Raw genomic sequence first — 16717 nt, forward strand, 5'->3', positions numbered from 1 at the left:
GTATTTTCCTATAATGATAACCAATGCCATATTCAATTAAGAGTTTAATACAACAAGTAATGTCTTGATGAATTCAAAAGAGTTTGACAACAAAAACGAAATCGATGTGTATTATAAATACCCAACTCTTTCTTTGACTGTTAAAACATTTAAGGACACTGCCAAGTTCAGAGTTAAACCTCTGTTCTGTTGTGTGTGCAATAGAATGTAAAACGAACTTGGCACAACAACCCTCTAACCCGAACAAAACTAGAACATCAAATGAGAACGTCATATCTACGGAAGCCGTTTGGGACATTCACATACGTTGGTGAATGTGTTTTACTTATCAATGTAAGGAGATATAAAAATCGTTATTATCAGTAATGTCGTTATAAAGAGTCTGAAAAGTCGTCATTACAGGTAAAAAAGTTTTTTTTTCGATTTTAGAAAGTCACATTTACGGAGGAAACGTCGTTATTACGATTTTAGAAACTCACATTTACGGAGGAAAAGTCGTTATTACGAATTTAGAAAATTACTTTTATGAAGGAAAGGTCGTTAATGTAATTATTGAAAGTCGATTTAAGGGGAAAAGCGTTATTACACTTTTTAGAAAAACATTATTACGGGTGAAAAGTCGTTATTGCTATTTATGAAAATTAGTCATAACGATATTTCCATCGTTTAATTGGTGTTATCAGTACCATAAATATATAATATAATATGGTAGATAAATCAAAAGTTATATATAGTTAGAGACAGCCATGGAACCGGAAGTGGTTGTTTTGTGATTTTAAGTCGACGATGTCATTTACCAACAACTATAAAATCACTAAATGCAAGGGACCGGGATGCAAGTTTCATTCTTTTCCGTATTTAAGGCGATCAAGTTATCAGTTTCTGTGATGCGTGCGTCGTATTTCCCCATGGGATCCTGATACCCTTCCTCTATCGTCCTGTTTGTCAGGATACTCTCGTGCACGACTACTTTGCATGGATAACACAACCACATGGTTGGATACGTTATCGTGTTCTTGGTTCCTAAGCAACCAATGCAAAAATTACCTTGGCAGTGATCGAATGTACTTTTGATATATCTATCCATCAAAGTGTCCTTAAAATTGTATTTCAGTTGGACTCAAGGTCTCTCCATCTTATTACCTATAAATCTTTTCGTAACGTAGTATTTTCTCGTAATTTTGACTTTTTAAAACTCAAAATAGCGCTTTATTTTTCGTAATAAAGACTTTTTGTCTCGATATAGCCACTTTTGAAAACTCTTAAAAGGGACTTCTAATAACTTTTTTTTTCATTATAACGACTTTTTGCACGTTATAACGATTTTTGAAACTCGCAATAACGACGGTTTTTTTAAGTGTATTACCCACCGTGTATTCTACGCCAATCGGCTTCAGTACATTTGAGATTATAATGTCATTTTCCAGGTAGTTTATAAATAGAATAGAAATTTTCAGTTATCAGCGATCACCCAGAACGACTGGCCTATTTCATATGTGTATATGGTGACTGTGATCACTAACTAAGTTAATCATGGCCGGCACAAAGACAAATGAGTGGAATGCAAAGGAGAAGGACAGGCATGAACAAAGTAAAAAACTGATACGTACAAATGCTGAGGACGGAAGGAAAGATTCGTCGCTACACACGTTTGATACACCGGTGAAATGTCTTATTCTAGCAACACTTCTATCCATAGCTCTGATTGTTAGTCAGATGGTATGTATAGTGTTAACAGTCCAAACGATCCAGGACAGCGACGTACCTATCACTGCAGAAGTCTACCGAGGCGATCTCACGGAACTACCCTTAATCTCGTGCAACAGGTCGACACGATGTACATGGCTTAAAGATGATCTCTTTGCCAAACTGGTCCTTCTTGTAAGTAAATATTCTAATATGCTGAATGTATGTTGCGTTTTGAAATGTACTGCAGGCTGATTATGCTGCCTATTTTTATATATAAATCATCAAAGTGATAACAAGGAAGTTGTTTTATCAGAAATATGTAGTGTATGTATCATTTTTTTGATGTTATTTGATGTTATTAGTTGTCTCGATCTGGTTATTTCTAATTTACTTGGAATACGATTAAGACCAGTTAGTATCATTGTACATGTATATGTTTATATCATTGTCATAGTTGACAGATAGATAGAATCTATGATTTTTGTTTGTAACATCTAGTTCAGTGGTGTCAGGCACCAGTCCCTCAAGAGAAGAAGAAATATGGGGAAACAGCCATACATGCATATCGAGAACTGTGACCAGTTTGCCCTCCAGAACTGTTCAAATGACACTTTGAAGTGGTCAAATGATCTCAATCGACATCGGCGGATGACGAATGGATCGATCACTGTCACAGAGAGTTCCTTGTATGGACTAAACAGCATCTTTACTTTCCAGTGGAACAGTACATCACTAAATACGTCTAGAGAAGAACGATCTTCTCAAAGCAAACACAGTTTACGTATTGAAAGAAAATCACACAAAGATTCAATGATACTGTTTGAAAAAAATGTTGCATTGAGTAAGGAAAACAAGTTCAAGACGAGCACTATCTTTGACTTCGTTTATCTACAGGCCGGCGATCGCGTCTATCCGTCGTTGTCAGACACCTCTTCTTTATATAGTGTTCACCAGGCTAACGTTTGGGGAATATTTCCGATACGATGAAATATTTTATGAATGCTCCACATAAAACTCGACTCAAATGTGTGAATTGAAAATGGCCATCTTATAAAGATGATAACATCAAATATAAGATGGCAGTTTATTAAACCTAAACCGTGTTATATATGAATATAAATCACATAAATTATTAGTACTCCATATTCAATTAACACATACATTGTACCTGGAGACTCGTAAAATGACCATTCCAATAAATATAGCTGTTCTCTTTTTAAATAGAGAACAATAATGACAAAAACCAAAAATTACAAAATAATTTCCTTATGTTGGGATTCGTCAAGATTACGCCACACAGTGAAAATGCTGACAATCTGGCACTAGTAAAAGAGTCAGCATATTCACTGCCCGACAAAAAGGGCTAAAGATACGATTGGAAAGAAACAAATATCAGAGGGAAAATGTTTGGGGAGTCTTTCCTATAAGATTCATAGAATATGTTACCCCCTTTGGGGTGAGACAGGAGAATCTCAACCCGAGGGGTAAGATTCTTAGATTGTCAACCACGAACATATTCACCAAGTCCTTCAGACAATTATGCAAATTCCTATAATAATCTGTTTTTCATATAATGTTATTGACGGCCACTAATTATGGGTCAATAGTATTTCCAACTGTAACATGGCGACGTTGGGATTATCTGTTTTCTATCTCGAAAACTAATTTTAATATCAACATAATGGTCATTTATCTAATAACATCCAATTTAGATTAAATGTATTTTACTTTCATCACACATTTACCATATTGTATATATTTTCATTCAATCGGATCATGTAATAGAGACTTGTATGTTCATAAAATAATCATATATGGTGCCAGGGATTAATTGGAAAACATCGGGTAATGTAGGGCGGAGTTATTTTCAGAACAACCTTTTTCATAACCTTATGTGTGTTAACATGGGAACAACGGTTAATTCGTTTTGTATGTCTAAATCATAAATTGGGACGGTATCAACGAAGATGGGTAGGAAATACAAGTTTACTAAATTAACAACCACAGGCCCATAGCACCACTGATGAGGAACTTGCCGAAATATGATTAGGATATCAACATATTTTGTACAAAATAACCTTAAGTCGTTACAAAATCATTTTATTTCCATATATTGACTTTTAATGCTTTCGGATAATATTTTCACGTAGACGACTGTCGCACGAACTGGAGTTGGAATGACTTGGAATCCGCAGTACAAAAATATGTAATACTTTATTATAAAAATAACGTGGCGTCCGGAATGGAGGACTATGTGACGAAAGGGTCGCTTCAGCTGGAATTTTCGCAACACAATTTGACTTTGAAATTAATCTACTCGTTTCATATAATAGAATGTGAAATGAGAACTTATTTTAAATCAGTTGTAAATAAAGATATTAATTTAACTGTTTAAAACGTGTAAAAAGTCGTGATTGCTTTAATCATGTGTGGATTAAAATCAAATAATAAAATGGAAATATGTATGCGTATAAATAATTCAATCATAATTTTTATACTATATTTATATTGAATTCACCCTCAAATATCGAGGACACGGTATGCTTGAATTAAATGTAAACATATTATATATATATTGCGTATATATTTGCATTCATTCTACATATCTATACCTTTGTATTTTATATTGTTATAATATATATCGTTGAAAACTTGAACAGAAGAACTATACAGTGTAATAAATGGCATATTTTTGAATTTGTGACAAATTTATAAAATAAAACTTGATATGAAACAAAACAACTGCATATCCATCATTATTTTTCCGTACCTATCTTTTATAACAATACACTATCCGGATCTTGGTAACCGTAATAATTTACCCGTACCTATCTTTTATAACAATACACTATCCGGATCTTGGTAACCGTAATTATTTACCCGTACCTATCTTTTATAACAATACACTATCCGGATCTTGGTAACCGTAATTATTTACCCGTACCTATCTTTTATAACAATACACTATCCGGATCTTGGTAACCGTAATTATTTACCCGTACCTCTCTATTGTAACAATACACTATCCGGATCTTGGTAACCGTAAATATTTACCCGTACCTATCTATTATAACTCCACCCTGACATTGATCTTTGAGCAACGTATTCTATAATATTGGTACATTTAATAATACATGTACGATAACACTCTTTCGTTTTTGCAGCCAAATATAGTTTCTGTCATAGTTAAAACTCATGTTTTGCGTACGGAAAGTATACACATGATATGGTCATTTCTTTCTATGTTTAATGAAGTCACAGAAAGAAATATTATTTCTTAAAACGTCCTCGAAATCCGGAAATAAATAAATAAATTGTAAAGTTTCAAGCAACTCCGGAAGAAAAAATAGACCCGAAGACATATGTTTATATGTCATTTTCTGATCAGGGTATGCCAATTATTAAAAACTTCTTCAGATAAAGCAGGGCGGTCTTATATACTTATGTACTGGCATCTATTTGTCAATTATCTTTCAACACCGGCCTATTTCCAAGACCGTCTTATTTTCGAAGTCAATAATCCTGTAAATATTTCGTCGGTGTTTAAATTGAATATTCAAATTAAAACAACACAAAGAAATTAATAAAAAAAAATAATATTAAATACAAATATGTATATATTTATACAGATACAAGTATTTATTACTATATAATAAGATAACATCACCACTACAGAACGTGATGATAACTTTTATTGACCACAATTATTCTCTTAGTTTTTAGATAATTTCCTTGGATGCAAACCGAGGCTTACTTTTCAAGTGCGCGCGGCCTATTTTTAAAACTGACATATTTTCAAGATAAATTTGACTGTAAGATGCCCAAGGCTTATTTTAAAAAAAACTGCCGATTTAGGCTTATTATCGAGCCTTTAGGCTATCCAATACAGTTTCCAAACTTCTTTATTAATCTACAAAATACCGATTCATGTTCCTGGACAACCATTTTAAAAACATAGTTACATGTAATTTACATAATAGATATTCATAAGATGTGCCAATATATAAACCGTTTATAATATTTTTTTGAGTTGTACAAATCGAAATACTTAACAATACAATTGGTAATTCGCCATAGTGTTTAGATAAAAAAACTAATCTAAATATTCGTAGGTTATGTGTCCCTTTACTGCTATGCGTCAATGATACTGCAATCAATTAAATAAGCCAAAAAAATATAAATAATAATAATTCAAATTTGTCTTATCGGATGTAGACATTATGATGTTTGAGGTAATCTCTTAATATACATTTGTATGCGGTATTCAGGTAGGTCAGATTACATCACCATCTTTTATTAGAAACGCTGTGCTTCGTGGAATTCTAAATATATCCATTTTCGGAAAGCACAGTGACTTTGACCTATATAAATGTAAACGGCCATGGTTTGTGATTTCTAGTTAATACTGCAACCTAAACTCGCTATGTTATGTTTGCCATTCTTATTTCGTTTTTTAAATGTCTTATCTTGCCATCAACGTTTTTGTTTTCGTCTGTCATTTATCAAGGACATATCAGCCAATGAATAGCAAACCAGTAAAACACTTTGACAGAATTAAGTCATTGCAAATACGTTCTATAAGCAAAATATTGGTTTGATGTGTTGTCGGTAATTGGTCAGCCTTATCCTTTCGATACTGTTTCGTGGAAATCATAAAACACAATGAAAATATAGTTTGTAAGGTTTAGTAAAACTATTGATATTTTACTCCCTCAGGTTCTATATCAGCAAAAGCGTTATAAATATATGAAACAATTTGTTGTCCGTTGAAAGAGTTGTTTTATAGAACATTTCAATTTCTGTCATTTACCTTCTTTAATTGTTCATCTGATATCAAACTTGGTGTATTGACTGACTATTGAAATCAACTAAGGAATGAAAAAATAAGTGTTTTTCAAACGCATGATTTCTTATTACGGGACCAGGGTGATTTTAGTTATGTCTAGGGTCTTTGTGACATTTGACTTGCGTTATCGTCATAATGCATATATGAATCCATGTTCCTTTCAGTTGATACAATTAAGATTGAGGACATCCATGTTTGGGTGTTTTTGATATTAGATGTGATAAATGCAACATATTTTCTGATTGGTACTTGAAAACTGGTGTTTTCAAATGTAAAGATCTTCTCATTTCACCGAAGGAAACGTATATTCAAGCATTATTCTCAATATATGCTAAATTATAAACATTATTCTTAATATCTTTTGGGGTTATGGACACATAGAAAAAAAAACAGAATGAGTGTTACATATGAAATTAAATTATATGTTTGTATATCTTTCTAGACTGTTAAGTCATTTCGATATCAATAATATAACCATTTCAGGTAACAAAAATCAGTGCATCTCTATTGCATATATATAATTGATCAAGTGCAAGACCTTCTCGTTAATATCATGTGCAACATAGTAACTCGTTGTATGCTCATACAGTTGGCATTTGTTTCAAGTTTTACTTCATTGGGCAATTTCGAAAATTTCCACATTGCTTTTGGCATTAACTCAATTATTTACTAAAGCATTTATGTATTTTTTCTATTAAATTTCAATGATGTCATTTGTAGCAAACATAAGACGTATTTTTGTCTGAAAACATATATGTATTAGCTTTAATCAGATTTAGGGACTTTGCTTCAAAATGAAAACCTACGTAGTTTCGAAAGAAAAAGAAAACAACTATATATTGAATAAGTATAAGGTTGCAAAATGCAAGCAAAATTCTCCTTACAGAAACGCCAATATTTCAACTTCTATCTTGTTTTCGTTTAAAAAAAAAACCTGAATACATCAGTCTGTACGTCATAGCGGTATGTTTAATAGTCGGCCAATCAGAAAGCCAGATTTAAAATGAAAATAACGAAAACTTAATTATTACCTCGTGACAATTACCAACAAATCTAAACAAGACGTAGTGACATCTACAGTGATATCACTGGCATCTAAAGCGTAATGACGTCACTAATGATTACATGGATATGTCAAATGATCACCGTCAAAATGGCTGTTCCATCATATGAATTAAATCAAAAACGGCTAACTTCAACAAAATGAAAGCAGAGAACCCAACACTAAATAAATTATGTATATATTATATATACCGTACTATTATGACATATGTGTGTGCATTATTTCCGCATTATATACCAATGATGTCATGAAAGCCCTCGTACTATACAGTCCACAGGTGTCATGAAAGACCTGGTACTATTCAGTCCACAGATATCACAAAAGCCCTAGCACTGTATAGAACACAGATGTTAAAATAAACAATATACCACTGATGTAATACAAGAATGTTTGAATGAACAATGTAATGTGAAACAATCTTTTAAACATCCAGGTAGTGTATTGTACCATACAATAATTTTGTGTTGTGTTTCAATTTAGTTGTTGAGAAACAAAGCATATCATTTAAAAAGACTGTAAATTTCCAAACACTTGCTGGAATTGAGACTTTTGTTCAGTTTTGGGGTTATTTCCTTTCTTGATTTTTATCGAGTCTAAAAAAAACCGTAATAATAGTGCTTGAAACCGATTCTTTATACATACTTGTTTTCAAATGTCAACGTACACGATATCATTGATGTAATAACAAATACATACGTAATGTCAAACTTTATTACAGGTCGGGTATCACCGTCTAGGGGGTTTGTAATCAAAACCAAAACTGCAATCTGCATGCAATCAGGATACGGTCGCTCATTACTAAGACTTGATAAGTGCAAGGAACGTATAATTTTTACAAATGGAGAACTTGATATTTCACCAGGGTAACATGCACATGTTAAACTCTTGCCATGGACTTTGCCAGCGTTTTGGGACACTACCTCAGATGAACTATAGAGGACCAGTTTTAAATGAGTATACCACTGATGTAATACAAGAATGTTTGAATGAACAATGTAATGTGAAACAATCTTTTAAACATCCAGGTAGTGTATTGTACCATACAATAATTTTGTGTTGTGTTTCAATTTAGTTGTTGAGAAACAAAGCATATCATTTAAAAAGACTGTAAATTTCCAAACACTTGCTGGAATTGAGACTTTTGTTCAGTTTTGGGGTTATTTCCTTTCTTGATTTTTATCGAGTCTAAAAAACGGTCGCTCATTACTAAGACTTGATAAGTGCAAGGAACGTATAATTTTTACAAATGGAGAACTTGATATTTCACCAGGGTAACATGCACATGTTAAACTCTTGCCATGGACTTTGCCAGCGTTTTGGGACACTACCTCAGATGAACTATAGAGGACCAGTTTTAAATGAGTGTAGAAAATGTGGAGAGGTGGAATTCTTTATTCAGACCATCGCTTTTCTTGTCCCGCTAAAAATGTGTCGAGTTTTAAGTGCGGAAATCTTGGACATTTCTCAAGAATGTGCTTCAAAAAAGTGATACGAGAGAAGTCAACGCCTCAGAAATGTCCGGCAGTGAAAAGTAGCAATAAAACAAAGTCCCGCGCTAAGAAGATAAGAGATCAACAGAGAATTAAATCTTTCAGATTAAAAAGGGAATTATTCGCCTCTGCACCCTTTGCATCTGTTTCCAATGATGAGCTGGTCAAGATGCAAATTAAACCATGTAGTGGACAGACAAGTGAAACATCCAAACGGCAGGTAAAGCAGATCAACGTTCTTAGTGACAGGTGCCATATGTTAAATGACGAAAAGGAAAAATTACTGAAACTTGTCACATCTCTCGAAATAAAGTGTGAACGATTTCAAACCAGCGCAGAACGTGAAAGAAAACTTTCGGACCAAATTGAAACATTGCAAGCAACAAACAGGCAACTACAGCAAGCATTAAGTAAACATTTAAAGACGTCAACGGAACAGGGAATTATAGAAACAAACAAACGCAGAAAATATCTAAATTCGCGAATAGAATATTTGGAGCAGGAGAACAACAAATACTATTAACTTGACAAAGAACAGAAAATAAAAATTGAACATCTCGAGAGAGAACTGGACATTGAGCGACATAAAAAAGTCGCTGTGAAAAAAAGTGGTACCCAGGACTGTAGAACATTTAGACCACAGTGTCGTCGTCGGTAATATGCGACACGAGGACGTGTCTTATTAAAGGAGGGAGCAAACTGTCACGCGGTTTATTACAGGTTCCTATTCGGACATTCGTGATGTTATTTATTTGTTTTAATCTACTCGAACATACTTAATATTCTATGTTTAGAAGTAAAATACAAAGCTTCATTTTGAAAATAATAGCCGTTTCTTTATAGTGATGTATTGCTTAACGTATTCGTATTTAACTGTGTATCTTTTAGCTAATCCTTCTTAGCAGTTCTCAATACCGGTAACGCTTGCGTCAGTTAATTAGCGACTATTGTATATCACGTGTAGACTTAGTGCTGTTTACATGTTTGTTCCTGTATATTTTGCATATTATCATTTTGTATTACTTGTATATTCACGTTTAGGCCTAGGTTTGGAAGTGTAGAGTTGGATATTTCTCCGCTCCACACCCGACTGTAATAAATAAGTATATAGAAAATTCTATCTTTGGATTATCCTTTTTCACAGACTGCATTAGAGCTATTTCCCCAATACACTTGCTGTAGCGCTGTGAAACATCTAAAATTTGGTAAGTTTCCAGAATTTCAGAACATTTTGGATAACATACAATTGTAGTTAGGACAATCACCGGTAGGCAGACACCCGATTGATCATTTCTCAAAGAAAAAACCTTTGTAATGCCCATTATTATGGAAATGATTATTATAAATTATCTATTTGTTATTATCATTATCTCTTACTTTCAAATTCCTAAATAACAAGGAAGTTAGTAGGAGAATTTCTTAAATAAGTTAAACATTTATCTCAAAAATAATATTTAGGTTGATCGTGTATGACTGTTCTTTCTACATTGGATTATGCAATACATATCAATTATGGACCTGTGTTGAGGTACATATGGTGTTATATTACCCGATTAGAATAATCATTATTTGAAATTCTACAAGGTAATATAACACCATATAGACCGAAACATAGGTCCTTAATTTTTATATTAGATATGATAATTATTTTAAATGTTTGCTTCGTGCTAAGTTATATAAAAATGCATGCATTGGCTCGACCACATCTTCCCGAAGAACCCGACGTCGGGCTATTGTGACGTCATAATCGCAATATCGATGTGGGAGTGACGTCACAATAGGAATATCGACTTGGGTGTGACGTCACGATAGGGAATATTGACTTGGTGTTTCTAAAAAAGGAAACATCAAGTCAATATGCTTTCTAAAAATGGAAACATCGAGTCGATATGCTAAATATCGCCTTCCAAATGACAGTGTATCAGCCAATGAGAGTGTCGGAAAGTCGAAGCATTTCTAATATACCTACATTGTAGGTTTGTGTTCCTGGTTATTTATACAGATATCTTAAACCGGACGGTAACACTAGTACTAATTTGTAAAAGTAATTACCATTAAGGTGATATGCAACAACTTTCCTGCTATGAACTTATTTATTTAGGAAAAATGAATTCGAAGCAAGTATCATCAATCTAATATGAATGGAAACCAATGGCAGATTCTATTTATCATATAACTAATATTTAACTTCGTTTCTTCCCGTTTTCCACCACATGATCAAACAGTCGATCAGTTGCGAATCGGACCATATCACAAAAATACGGTCGGTCAAATACCAATGTGCAATAATAAATATTGCGAAAAAAGCTAGGTTATCTAAAATGTGTGCTTTTTATTTTTACCATGCACTTCATTATCAAATTATTAATTACAACTATTTATAAATAAAGCGGCGAATTGAATGCAAGGGACAATGTTGAAATATATCAATTTTGTAGAGCGACTACACAAGTGACATTTTATATCGTGATGTTTTCGTGACGTCACAGGGTGACATTTTGCGCGAAAAGACATTCCCCAACAGTCAATCACGGTTGTTGTCATGCAGGACTGTCTGATGTCGTTTTTCCACCGTTTTGAATCTTTGCTGTTTGATTTAGGAGATTTGAAAGATGCAGGTGTAGATTAGACAAACATTACATATGGCAATTACACTGGACATGTTCGTAGACACTTACTGCCCAACTAATCTAACTTTCATTCGAAGGACTATGTGTCTTAAATAAATCGGTATTGCAATGCACACTTTGACTTTTACGCAATTATGAGCGATTCCCTGCTTGTAGGATGGTATAGTAAAGAGAAAACGTAGATGTACATATTTGCAATAAGGTCCTAATAACGATAAAGGTAAACTCCAAACAAAATTTATATATGTATATAGTCATATTAGTATTTGTGTGCATCGACTACATATCCTACTTTCGTTTTGTAGGCACATGTGCGCACATACATTTCTGATCGATACTGTTTACGTCATGCAAAATGGCGAGGAACCTCAATACGGAGACGAATGGTTTCCTCGTTCAAGGATCAAAAGCGGGGGCAAAATATCCACCGGATGTCACAACCAAGACACTACATCCAGCTCTGATTCGGTATAAGATCGGTACCGTACTGGCAGCATGTCTTTTTATTGCAGAGTCCTGGTTTGTGATGTACACAGTAAAGCATTTCTTGATCGAGAGAGACACAGGTCGCCACAGTACTACAAATGATTACAACATACCCCCAGCAATGTCGGTCGTCTCCACAGAAACGTGTAACAAGACATCATCTTGTTCTGTGATCAGGCAGGGAGGATACGTTTCACTGATAAAATTGGTAGGTTGAAAATACTTACCTTTTGGTTATTTTATAGCTTCAGTGTAATATTGGTATAACTAATCTGAAAGTACTTGTGAAAGTAAAAGATAAAGTACTTTTTTCATATCTGCCAACGGCGTTACATATTATGAATACGATTTTCAGTTCATTGATCTTTCCTGTAGCACGTGTGTGAATCTGTTATTATATTTCTTCTGACAATGATAATATTAATTTATGATTAGTTTTGTAAATCACAATATTCGTTCTTAAATAAACCGTTTATTATCTGTAATGAAACATTTAGATATATCATACGTTTTTATTATAGTTGTCAACCATCTATTATGATCCAAACATTTAAGAAAGAAAGCTTGATTGATAAATTCATGTTTTCAAGCTGTGGTGTTACCATGGTTTATGGTAAGACTGTCAGCACTGATTTATTTAAACTTGGATTACATTTAAAACAAAAGTTATGTATTTCTGCAGATGCATGGTATAAAGAGTCAGAGCCGTATACTGAAACGTGGGTCATCGCCACTGAAAAGTCCACTTCGCATGAAATGTGACAATTTCATTATATCGTGCTGCAGGAAGGGACAATTGAAATGGATTCATGATTCCTACATTCAGGAGCAAGAACTCAACGGATCTGTTACCATCAAAGCGAGTGGGTTGTACGGGCTCTATAACACATTATCATTCGAGAACGGCCACCATCACAACACCAACAAGTTGGAAGTCCTACATCAGGTCCGTTTGGACAAATCGCTTGGACATCAGAGCAAAGTTTTACTCGAGCGAAACATCACACTATTTGCCCAGAACCGGTCATATGATACCAGCGACTTCTTTGACTTCGTGTTTTTGCGTAAAGGAGATCGTGTGTATCCAACGATCTCAAACACGTCGTTTCTCAATAGTATGTCTGGGGCAAATATGTGGGGAGTCTTTCAAGTTACCTTAGATCCCAGGCTTATTTGACAAAAAAACACGGCTGTATTGGAGAGACGTAGCCAATACCACCTGTTGTTGCTTCTGAATTGATTTTGTATAAAGACAGGAAAAAATGTATATGTACACATACATATTACTTTAAATCAACTTTGTTTGCCAAATAAACTTTCCATTCACCATTCCATTAATACTATTTTTTAAGTATTACTCTACCTTGTTTTACAAATACTTGACTATATGCTATTAAAATCGTAATAAGCAGCTGCACTTCTGACTCGTTGGCCTAACCCTGATTACATAGATGTATTTATTGCAAACTTGTTGATAATGTACATATGAAGTCAATTTTATTGTAATCGTTAGAAATAGTCACGATTTGTAAAAGTTAGCTACCCAATGGTAAAACCATTTAGTGGGTTACAATGTCTTCGAGATATGGATAGATTTCATTTCTAGTGCTATTAAATTTTGAGTGCTTTTGTAAGTGTAACAGGACGGGAGTAGTTTGCCGCTAGCCGGGCTCGAACCCGCGATTCCGTTGTACAGGTCCAACGCTCTACCGACTGAGCTAAAGGGACACTCTTCCTAGCGCAAAGCCAGAAGGCGACCGTATCACGATGTTTAATTACAACCTGCTACTCTACTCCCCTTTTCAAATGTGTTCACCCTCAAACACAAACCAATTCAGTTTCTCTTCAACGAAGTCTCTCACTAGCATGCACCTGCAGTGGTTTATGGCTATGGCACCAAATGTAACAGAGCGAGAAAAGTGTTCTGCAACCGAGCTCGAACCGGCGACCCCGGGCGTACTGTTCCGCCATTTAACCGACTGACCTGAAGGAAAATTCCCATAGCTGGAAGGTAGAAGGCGCCCGTATCATAACCATTATAACCCAGTGCTTTTCTAATCCTTGTATCATCCGAAGTTTTACCTATTTGATATTATGAAATACAAAGCATTGACAAATCTTTTTGAACTTTCGTTCTAATGTTAGTACATAATACTCAACATATCGTCGTTTCCTGGGACAAAAGTACCATAAACCAAACTCAGATTTTCTGCAAGAGTGATGCAGTCATATTCGAGGATAACAAATCCAAAGTAAGCGTCAATGTAGATCTTCTGCATTTATACCCTAAACGTTTTGTAGTTGAAAACAAGGAGTTGAAACTAAAATTAAAGGATTGTTTAGTTAGACATTCGTCCAGGAAGTGTAACAAATGTTATCCATTCCCTAACCTAATAGGAATTTTATCTGTATTATATGTAATACACTGAATAGACCAACGTCAAGCATAGACGATATACCTTGAAACATGCCAATATATTTGTTTAATATTGATTAAAATTATTGCATTTATTATATTAGTTACTAAATGTATACATGTCGATCGCGACGTACCAAGGACGTAAGATGAAAGACATGCTTTATCTCCCTGTGATAGGTGCATGTATACATGTATACATGTACAAAAAATTGTTTAAAGATATCTAAATAAATCCAATTAAGAGAGGGACCAAAGACCATAGGCATATAATTCTCAGTTGGTCTGAGGTTTTGATGTCTTTATATTTGAACTCAAAATATATAAAAAATCGTATGATCACACTACGAATCTCGTCAAGAATGTGTAGATACTTCATAGAAATAAAAATAATCAATTGGAAGCGCAAAGCCAAGTTGGTCATTACGCAACGTTATTTCATTTGAAATATTTGAAATAATTGATTTGATTTATTTCCTTGCCAATGATAGCAACTAAAAAGTATTATTTCTCTTGAAACATTAATCCGTTTGACGGAAGACCACAAATTGATATTAGAACTTTACATCATGCACATAGATGAAAATTATAATTATAGATTTATGTCTGAAATGTCTTTCTATTGCGAATTGGCCTATTTATCGTTAATTATTTAATAATATACAAATATAGCATTTTGGTGAGGTCGATACATGGTTATATCGACCAAAGAAAAAATATTGACCGAGGACGTAGTCCGAGGTCGATATTTTTTCTGTGGTCGATATAACCATGTATTGACCGAAATCAAAATGCTATAATTGTTTTATTATTTTTTCTGAAATTGTTACATTTTGAAATGAGTGTGAAACTAAATGAGCATCGCATTTTAAATTCTGCTTCGTGATGACAGTTACAATCCTATGACTTTGTAACAAGTATAATTCAAAAACAACATATTAAAACAGTATCAATTGATGCACTTCAAGCTTTTATTACATGAACCCGGTGCATGCGTGTTTGTAAATTGCATACATGTACATGTACTCCATTATACATGTAGCTCCATGTCTTAAGGACAGTCAATTAAATGTATAGTTTGTTCTCCGTTGAAATAATACACTTCGACGTCAAACATATATTAACAGATTCAGATTGACATTAAGATACATTATCTTATGCTTAGTACTCCATTCCGTAAGATGAAAGTCGTATACATACAGTAGGATTAGCCTAGGCCTAATTTGTTGTAAGTAGCCTAGGTGTAATTTTAAAAATAAATATCAAACGTATTCACTATTCAATGGCTCCAGACGCTTAATGAATGTTATTCGATTGTTTCCTACTCTCCTATACCGTGTTTATATTGAAACTTTAAAAGCTTAAACTGTAGTCATCAGCTGGAAGTCGTCATCATCTTTGTTAGAAACCTAAACAATCAACTTCGTCTGTCACATTTCGTGGTTACGCTTCAAACTTAGGTCATCAAAACGTTTGTTTCAAAGCGCCAGGAACACTAAGCGTTTTGGTAACGTCGACGATAACGTTATCTAAAAATAACCGTGCAATATACTTTTTCTATAAACTACTTCCGGAAAAATCGTGCAATATAGTTTTTTATCGGTGATCACGTGGCGTGTTTTTGACCAATGAGAAGTGACAAAAAATCCAGAAAAATTATAAAACAAAATATGAAGAAAACAAATCAATTCTACAGGTTGATTATTATGATGTTGTAAAATGTTTACAGCATCAGTAGTCAGATATATGCCAAACTTGAGTGTGAGTTAACATATGTTAACTCTTCATCGTGAATAATGGAAATCCCACATGGAAGAATTAGATTGAAGACTAAGAGGTTATTATATGACATGTTTATGTCACACCCAAGACCGTCATATCAGCCCAAGTGTCGCAGGTCCGAGGGCTGATATCAGGTCAAGGGCTGATGAAGGGTGATATATCCAAATTATCATATAATATCCTTTTTATCACACATTTTGAAAGAAAAGAGAAGTTGAAAATAATTAACAATATAAAACATTCATTAAATAGGGTTGAACGGACTCTACTTAACAAATTAATTCAAAAATGATATTCCAACGGTCAGGAGTTCGG

The 16717-nt window shown here is 33.9% G+C and overlaps 2 protein-coding genes across 3 annotated transcripts in view; both read left to right on the forward strand.

The window, feature by feature from the left end:
- Nucleotides 1-14331, forward strand: part of LOC138307667 (uncharacterized) — a 60023-nt gene extending 45692 nt beyond the window's left edge. For both annotated transcript variants that reach the window (XM_069248485.1, XM_069248484.1), the window contains exons 2-3: nucleotides 12024-12412; nucleotides 12887-14331. In XM_069248485.1, coding sequence (XP_069104586.1) covers nucleotides 12074-12412; nucleotides 12887-13381 — 834 coding nt within the window. In that variant the 5' untranslated portion in view covers nucleotides 12024-12073 and the 3' untranslated portion in view covers nucleotides 13382-14331. The remainder of the gene's footprint in view (nucleotides 1-12023; nucleotides 12413-12886) is intronic.
- LOC138307666 (uncharacterized) lies at nucleotides 1405-4086 on the forward strand. The gene is made up of 2 exons (XM_069248483.1): nucleotides 1405-1881; nucleotides 2188-4086. The coding sequence occupies exons 1-2, from the start codon at nucleotides 1534-1536 to the stop codon at nucleotides 2674-2676; spliced, it is 837 nt and encodes a 278-aa protein (XP_069104584.1). The 5' UTR covers nucleotides 1405-1533; the 3' UTR covers nucleotides 2677-4086.
- Nucleotides 14332-16717: the final 2386 nt, after the last annotated feature.

This window comes from Argopecten irradians, chromosome 14 (genome assembly GCF_041381155.1).
Source record: "Argopecten irradians isolate NY chromosome 14, Ai_NY, whole genome shotgun sequence".
Lineage (NCBI taxonomy): Eukaryota > Metazoa > Mollusca > Bivalvia > Pectinida > Pectinidae > Argopecten > Argopecten irradians.

Excerpts from the sequence above, each read along its gene's own strand:
- LOC138307666 (XM_069248483.1), top strand. The coding sequence starts at position 1,534 with ATGGCCGGCACAAAGACAAATGAGTGGAATGCAAAGGAGAAGGACAGG. Across the intron at positions 1,882-2,187 it reads TTGCCAAACTGGTCCTTCTT|TTCAGTGGTGTCAGGCACCA; the intron begins GTAAGTAAATAT and ends TGTAACATCTAG.